At 35.3% G+C, this 8,072-nt stretch overlaps 4 protein-coding genes across 7 annotated transcripts in view; all 4 read left to right on the forward strand.

The window, feature by feature from the left end:
- Positions 1–1,645, forward strand: part of LOC104718323 (aspartic proteinase oryzasin-1-like) — a 2,222-nt gene extending 577 nt beyond the window's left edge. Inside the window, exons 1-5 of one of the 2 annotated variants that reach the window (XM_010436048.2) lie at positions 8–304; positions 413–894; positions 995–1,114; positions 1,197–1,261; positions 1,342–1,645. In XM_010436048.2, the coding sequence (XP_010434350.1) occupies positions 88–304; positions 413–894; positions 995–1,114; positions 1,197–1,261; positions 1,342–1,435 (978 nt within the window). In that variant the 5' untranslated portion in view covers positions 8–87 and the 3' untranslated portion in view covers positions 1,436–1,645. Of the gene's footprint in view, positions 1–7; positions 305–412; positions 895–994; positions 1,115–1,196; positions 1,262–1,341 lie in introns of those variants that run through there. The other variant, XM_010436047.2, reaches the window with a different exon arrangement.
- On the forward strand, positions 3,084–3,739 carry LOC109127000 (defensin-like protein 164). Its single transcript, XM_019231048.1, has 2 exons — positions 3,084–3,193; positions 3,511–3,739. Exons 1-2 carry the CDS (start codon positions 3,142–3,144, stop codon positions 3,684–3,686), a joined length of 228 nt encoding a protein of 75 aa, XP_019086593.1. The 5' UTR covers positions 3,084–3,141; the 3' UTR covers positions 3,687–3,739.
- LOC104718325 (uncharacterized protein At4g19900-like) lies at positions 4,426–6,938 on the forward strand. The gene is made up of 5 exons (XM_010436050.1): positions 4,426–5,861; positions 5,953–6,102; positions 6,184–6,318; positions 6,426–6,596; positions 6,682–6,938. Exons 1-5 carry the CDS (start codon positions 4,510–4,512, stop codon positions 6,866–6,868), a joined length of 1,995 nt encoding a protein of 664 aa, XP_010434352.1. The 5' UTR covers positions 4,426–4,509; the 3' UTR covers positions 6,869–6,938.
- LOC104718328 (pentatricopeptide repeat-containing protein At4g19890-like) overlaps positions 7,105–8,072 on the forward strand; it is a 3,265-nt gene continuing 2,297 nt past the window's right edge. Inside the window, exon 1 of one of the 3 annotated variants that reach the window (XM_010436053.2) lies at positions 7,105–8,063. In XM_010436053.2, the coding sequence (XP_010434355.1) occupies positions 7,146–8,063 (918 nt within the window). In that variant the 5' untranslated portion in view covers positions 7,105–7,145. The remainder of the gene's footprint in view (positions 8,064–8,072) is intronic. The other 2 variants (XM_010436054.2, XM_010436052.2) reach the window with 2 other exon arrangements.

Here is an 8,072-nt window from a genome sequence, read left to right on the forward strand (position 1 = left end):
TACTATATTCCATTTTGTTGATACACTTTTTTATACCTAACTCTCTTTAATTTTTCAGTGGAAGGGATAGTCAGAATCGGTTTGACGATGGGTAATACTTCATTCAACAAACACGGAGTGGGGATGAAGACTTCTCACGGAGATATCTATTACGGAGAAATAACAATTGGTACACCGGGGCAACGTTTCACAGTCGTGTTTGATACCGGAAGCAGCGATCTTTGGGTACCATCTGGAAATTGGCAGGGCAAGAAGCCTCACAATCTTTACAAGTCGCAAAAATCAAGTACTTACAAACCAAATGGTACATTCTCAAATCTGCTTTCTAGTTTGTTTATATATATAACCATTAAACCATATATTATAGTGTAAAATCCATTGATCTAACATATTTGTGTATATTGTATACTAGGAACAAATGTAACCCTGGAGTACGGGACAGGTTCTCTCACAGGCTTTTTAAGCATTGACAGTGTCGATGTTGGTGGAATTACAATAGCTGATCAGTACTTTACAGAGGCTCGTTCTTCTCCGGAAGGTGACCCACTTCGAAACTCATCCTTTGATGGTATATTGGGACTTGGGAGTCTTCAAATTTCTACGACAGAAACTACTCCTGTCTGGGATTCGATGATGCAACAAGACAAGATTGAAAAGAAAATTTTCTCCATATGGTATGGGAGGTCTAATGACGCTGGAGCAGGAGGAGAGATAATGTTCGGAGGCACAAACCCAGCTCATTATACGGGAGAGCACGTTTATGTCACTGTGGACGAGGTTGGACACTTCTTCAAAATGAACAACATATTCGTCGGAACCATAGACACAAATAAATGCTCTACAGGCTGCCATGTGTTTGTTGACTCGGGCACTACAAACATTCTTGGTCCACCGGTAAAACAACAAAAAAAACCTAATTTTGAAAGAGTTTTTTTTATTATTAATTGTCTCACGATCAATATTTGTTAATTCTGTTGACGTAATTTAATTACAGGATATGATCAAGGACATTAATCGGAGAATCGATGCAGCACCAAATTGCTCAAATTATGAGAAGCTGCCTGATGTTTCCTTTACAATAGAAGGAAGGGGTTACTCAGTCAGTCCACTTGATGTATGTTGATTGAATTTGAATCGATATTTTCTTTTCCTCCGTTTAGTTTCTTTTCTCTGATTTCTTTACTATGGTTTCTCAGTATATACGTAAGGTTACAGAAAATGTCTGCACAAGTAGATTCAAGGGATACAAGAATAATTTCTGGTAAGTTTTTTTTTTTAAATCGAAATTTTTGGTTTTAAACAAATAAAAATCTTTTGACTGATTGTGGTTTGGTTGCGTAGGATACTTGGGATGCCTTTCATACGAGCCTTTCATACGGTGTATGACTACGGGAAACTACCAACTGTGAGAATTGGCTTTGCTAAGTCGGTTTAGATTCTTACTAGAACTAAGGCCTAAGGGTTTATGAATGTTTCTGATATGTACTGATTGATCATAAGAAAAACAACACTAATTAATGTCAAATGATCACAATTGTTTTTCTTAAGTACATTTGTATCATAAGTACATATTTGTTAGTGTTTTTTATGAAAAAGAAAAACTTATGATACAAATGTTTTTCTTATGATGAATTGTTTATCTGTCTTCCCTCTCTAAATCTCAAATCATCTTTGAGATGGCTTATGAAAGCAGTCCCAATTAAGATTAGCCTCCGTCTCAACTATTACCCTTGAATTTGGAAACTATCCATATCTTCCACCTCAAATTAGCAAATGACCTTGGATATCACTGTTTTTTAAAAAAAAATACTACCAAATAGTCCTCCTATCTCTATGTCCATTTATTAGTTTTTATCCCGTCTTTTATTGATGGAAACACAATGTTATTGCCCCACAGTTTTATTGTGTAAAACATACTACTATAGTACATCCCCTACTATTAATTCGGAGTACATTTGATAAAATCATTTTAATTTGTAAGATTTAATTTCATAATTAAATCCTTGCTACTTGAATAAATATCAAAACTTGAAATTATTATTTGTAATTGAAAGTATGAAGACATTGGATACTGCAAGGTTGGTATGTATGACTCAGTAAGATGTGTTTGCGGGAGAAAAGCAGCAACGAATACTAAGTGATGTGGCTTTATTGTATTGGACGAGAGGAGGTCTCTTGATTAAAGCACATGATAAGATCATATCTATAAGGAAAATTTACAATTCTCGTGGGATATGGAAAGTAGGTTACAAATACAATCCATGTAATAGGAGGGTCACCTATATATTAAGGTTCTAGTGCAAACATATTGTTTGGCAGTCTGAGAAAACTTTTAGAACAATGGAATAAGCTCTTAGTGTTATTAAGGGTTTTGAGTTAGATTAAGAATTAGTCAGTAACAAGTCAAGTTGACTCAGTAATAAGTCAAGTTGACTCAGTAACAAGTCAAGTTGACTGTGTGTAAATATGATTAAACACATCTTGTAAGATTGTTTAAGTGATTATTAAACGATTTAAATATATATGTCATTATAAAATAATTTAGATATTCAAATATTTAGTCTTAGTTTTATAAATAAAATTAAGTTTATAATTGTTTTAAATAGTTTGTTATTGTTTTCTAAAATTTCTGAAACAATAAATAGAATATATTAAATAATTTTATTAAATAATTTTGAAAATATTATTTTATTATTTTATAAACTAATATATTAGTTATTAAATGAACTAAGATGTAATAGTATTGTTTGTGATATGCCACATGATAGTAGGATTAAACTTTAACAATATTGCTTAAATAAGTATATAAAAGATTATATGTTGACCATATGTACCAAATATTGCATATAGTGCACTTTTTTAGGAATCTAATTTTTGTTTCACCATAGTTGTCATCCTTCATATGAATTATTGTGGAAATAGTTTTTTGCCAACTAAACTATTTTGATTCTTTTCGCAATAGTTTTATATGTTGCCCAAAAGGAGTTATTTTCTATGTTTCTCACATCCTTATCACTTATATAACGATATATAAAGACATCCTTTCTCTATAATCTATATATCTCATCTTTCAATATCAAAGGAGTCTCCAAACAAAAACAATTGGTGGACTAACGTAATCTTCTAATTGGAACAGAAGTCATGGCAAAACTACTGTATTCGTACATGTTCATCTGCATGTTTGTTCTGACAGGTAAAATTTCGTATATGCCTTGTTACAGAACATTATGTTACAAAAATTTAAATTTGGTTTTTAGCTGATGTGTCTAGTAAACTGAACAATTTTAATTGCATTAATACCAAATTTTTTATTTTGGTAACATAATATTAATTTAGTTATTAATATTAATTTAGTTATTAATATTAATTTAGTTATTAATATTAATTTAGTTATTAAGATTTTCGGTTTCTTTATTTACGTGGTAAAAAATGCGATAGCATATGCTATATCAATTACTTCATATATTACTTTGAAATTGTAAGTATTAACACAATTTATTTTTGTTTTAGGCTTCTTGGCCTTTTCAAGTGCAAAGCTAAAAACATGTACTTCGGCCTTTCCGCTTCGCCACCCATGCGATCTTGAATCATGCATAAATGAGTGCTTTCGACTATTCAAGACTGGATTTGCAAGTTGTAGCAAAAACAAAGTTCTTTGCTTTTGTGATTACAATTGCAAAGCTTAATTGGACATATATACTCCACATGTATGTGATGTTCTTAACTAGAGCAAATTACTTTAATGTTAAGTACCTTGATTACTTTGATTCCATGTAACTGAAGGATATATTGTCCTATGAATAAAAAAGTTCTCAAATATTCCCCATCTTACTATACAATAAAATCAAATTTCTTGTGATTTACCGAGCTCCGCGCGAGTTTTTAGGTTTAGACATATAGAATCTGTTCGTGTTTTTTTATACTTTTTGGTCGGGTTCAGGTAATTCGGGTATACACGAAGTTAAACAAACTATAAAAAACAAAAAAAAACAAAACTAATTTTTATTTTTTTATAATTTTTAGAATATATATATATATATATATATATATATATATATATATAAATATAAATATTTAACGTTTCACATTAGCACAAATAAACTAAGAAGGCAAAATGATTTAAGATACACCCTTAAATGCTCAAATTTGATTCAAATCCATTGATAATTTAGGATATCAAACAACCTCTGCCATATAAGAAATGAGTACAATCCCTTCAATTGAACAAATGTGTTTTCAAATTTGTAAAGTGTCGTCAGATTCGTAAACCTTTCAATGTATCAAATACTGTAGTTTTCAAATGTATGTGTCCCAAACAAGAGGAACAACAACAAAATTAAAAGTTAAAAAGTTGAATCTACCACGGTTAAAATTTGGAATTACGGTTCACTTTATATATTTGGACACAAAAAGTATGTCGGAAAATGTAAAATAAAGAGAGGGTTAAACATTTTCTCTTTCTAAACGGGAACGCCGGTTTAGATTCCGGCGGAGGAGATTTTAGGGAAGATGTTGAGATCACGGCGTTCACGTTCCCGTCACGGCGCACAAGCTTGCGCCGTTATGTCTGCCGTTCTTCTTCTCGCTTCCGTCTCACTTCTCTACACTCGTCTCTCACTCTTCTCGTCTCAGTCGCCGAATCACCTCCGCTCCGGCTCCGGCGAAGACGCTGTTCTGTTCCCGGAATCTATTCTCGTTTCAGATTCCGACGTCGTTGAAACCACCGCCGGAGGAGGAAGAGGATCTACTACGTCAACAGAGGATAGAATCGACGAGCACGACGACGCGATCGAAGACGACGGCGTTTCGAATGAGGAAGATGAGAATCAGGACGCGGAGCAAGAGCAAGAAGTGGATCTTAATCGGAACAAGGGCTCTTCTTCTTCTTCTTCTTCTTCTTCTTCTTCTTCTTCGTCGTCGTCGTCGTCTTCATCTTCTGGGTTTTACTTTGATCACGTTAACGGAGTGATCAGAAGATCTTCCAATAAACGATCGATCGATGAATGGGATTACGATTACTCAGGTTTTAGTATTGATTCGGATAATTCAGGAGATAAGACTAGAGCTGCGTTTGGATCTGATGATGTTCCTTTAGACGAATCGATTCGTAGGAAGATCGTTGAGGTTTCGAGTGTTGAAGATGCGTTGTTGTTGAAATCAGGGAAGAAGGTGTCGCCGTTGAGAGAAGGTTGGGGAGATTGGTTTGATAAGAAAGGTGATTTCTTGAGGAGAGATAGGATGTTTAAGTCCAATATAGAGACGTTGAATCCTTTGAATAATCCAATGTTGCAGGATCCTGATGGTGTTGGGATCACTGGATTGACTAGAGGGGATAAGGTTGTGCAGAAGTGGAGGTTGAATCAGATTAAAAGAAACCCTTTTATGGCTAAGAAGCCATTGAGTATTGTTGTTTCAGAGAAGAATGAACCAAAAGATGGAGTTAGAGAGAGTAGAGAAAGGATTAGGTTGGAGAGTAGTGTTGGTGAGATTAAGAGAGGTGAGCGTAAGACATTAGATGATAATGATAAGAAGAAGGAAGAGACTAAGGAACAGAGTATAGTGGAATCTGAGGGAAAGCTTGATGAGGTTACAGAACATATGTATGCAGATGGAACAAAATGGGGATATTATCCTGGTATAGAACTGAGTTTGTTGTTTTCGGATTTTATGGATTCGTTTTTTAGAAAGGAGAAGTGCTCTATGAGAGTGTTTATGGTGTGGAATTCACCTGGTTGGATGTTTAGCGTTAGGCATCAAAGAGGGCTTGAGAGCTTACTTTCTCAGCATCGAGATGCTTGTGTTGTTGTTTTCTCAGAGACCGTTGAGCTTGATTTCTTCCGAAACAGTTTTGTGAAAGACGGGTTAGTGAGTAACACAGAATGCTGCCTGCTTACTCCTCTCCTCCATTTAGTTATAGTTTCATTGATTTGTTTCTTTGTTTTTCTTTTGCAGTTATAAAGTTGCTGTTGCAATGCCGAACCTCGATGAGTTGCTGCAGGATACTCCTACTCACGTATTTGCTTCTATATGGTTTGATTGGAGAAAAACAAAGTTTTATCCTACTCACTACAGTGAACTTGTTCGGCTCGCCGCTCTTTACAAGTATAGCTTGATCACTCTCTAATCTTTTATTGAATGATTGAGCATTCTCTTATCACTTAGTGATTTTGCACATATATGCAGATATGGTGGGGTTTATCTCGATTCTGATGTGATAGTATTGGGTTCATTGTCATCCCTGAGAAACACTCTCGGCTTGGAAGATCAGGCAGCGGGTGATTCGCTAAACGGTGCAGTCATGTCATTCGAAAAGAAAAGGTTCATAAACACACATCAATCCTTTGCCACATTAGAAACATCAGTTCTGTCTTAGTAACCCTCCAATGTTTCTGCCTTATGATTTAACTGCTACCTTCTCTTTGCAGCCCGTTCTTACTTGAATGCTTGAACGAATACTACTTAACTTATGACGATAAGTGTTTGCGATGCAACGGAGCTGATCTCTTGACTCGAGTATCTAAACGGTTTCTAAACGGGAAGCTTAACATTCGACCTTCCTCTGTATTCTTCCCAATCAGCCCACAACAGATAACGAAGTAAAACCTCTCTACCTCTCTAAAGACCCTTTGGTCCATCTTTGTTTAAGGAAGCTTCTAACTTTTTTGGTTTTTGGTGGAGCAGCTATTTTACATATCCTACCACAGAAGATGAGAAATCGCAGCAAGACGAATTGTTCAAGAAGATCATCAATGAGTCATTAACGTTCCATTTTTGGAACAGCGCAACTTCATCTCTGATACCTGAACCAGAGAGCCTTGTCTCTAAGCTTCTTGACCGTAGTTGTGTCCGTTGCTCCGATGTATTATAAAAACTATATTCCTTCCGTTGTTTTAACTAAGTCATCCAGATTAAAAAAATCTTTATTTTAACAAGTTCAACCAATTAAAAACAATATTACATAATATAAAATATTAAACTAATCTAAAAATTGTATAAAAACTTAAAAAAATTATATATTATAAAACAAAAAAAAATTTCTAAAACATTTTATATTTAAAATTGGAGGGAGTATTTTTTTTTTTTATGTAAAGAGAAGATTTTTGCAAGACTTTAAATCTCTCTCTGGACGAGCCATTAAAGCTTCAATGGCGTCTCTTCTCGCTAAATCGAATCGATTCCTTCTTAGACCTTCTGAGATACCCAATTCTCTCTGCTCTCTTCTCTTCTTCAGATTGATCTCTTCCGACAACGAATCCAATGATATGTCTCTTCTTCCTTCTTCTCCATCATCGTCACCTTCTCAATCTCTCGTTAAATCTGTCTGTTCATTGGTCTATAACTCCTATCTTCGTCAAAACCATGTCATATCATCATCCCCACACCGCGTCAATCTCGAATTCGATGCTAATTCTCTTACCCACGAGCAAGCCATCACTGTGGTGGCTTCACTCGCGAGCGAAGCTGGTTCAATGGTGGCGCTTTGTTTCTTCTACTGGGCAGTGGGTTTCGAAAAGTTTCGACATTTCATGAGATTGTATCTCGTAACCGCTGATTCTTTGCTTGCTAATGGGAATTTGCAGAAAGCTCATGAGGTAATGCGATGTATGCTTAGAAATTTCTCGGAGATTGGGAGATTGAACGAGGCTGTTGGTATGGTTATGGATATGCAGAATCAGGGGTTAACACCTAGTGCTATAACTCTGAATTGTGTTCTTGAGATTGCGATTGAGTCGGGTTTGATGGAGTATGCAGAGAACGTGTTCGACGAAATGTCTGTGAGAGGAGTGTGTCCGGATTCTAGTTCTTTTAAGATTATGGTTATTGGTTGTTTTAGAGATGGTAAGATTCAGGAAGCTGATAGGTGGTTAAGTGGGATGATCCAAAGAGGTTTTATTCCTGATAACGCTACTTGTACTTTGATCCTCACTGCTCTGTGTGAGAATGGTTTAGTTAATAGAGCGATTTGGTATTTTCGTAAGATGATTGATTTAGGGTTTAAGCCAAACTTGATAAACTTTACGTCTTTGATTGATGGATTATGCAAGAAGGGAAGTATCAAGCAGGCTTTTGAG

The sequence above is a fragment of the Camelina sativa genome, chromosome 10 (assembly GCF_000633955.1).
Source record: "Camelina sativa cultivar DH55 chromosome 10, Cs, whole genome shotgun sequence".
Lineage (NCBI taxonomy): Eukaryota > Viridiplantae > Streptophyta > Magnoliopsida > Brassicales > Brassicaceae > Camelina > Camelina sativa.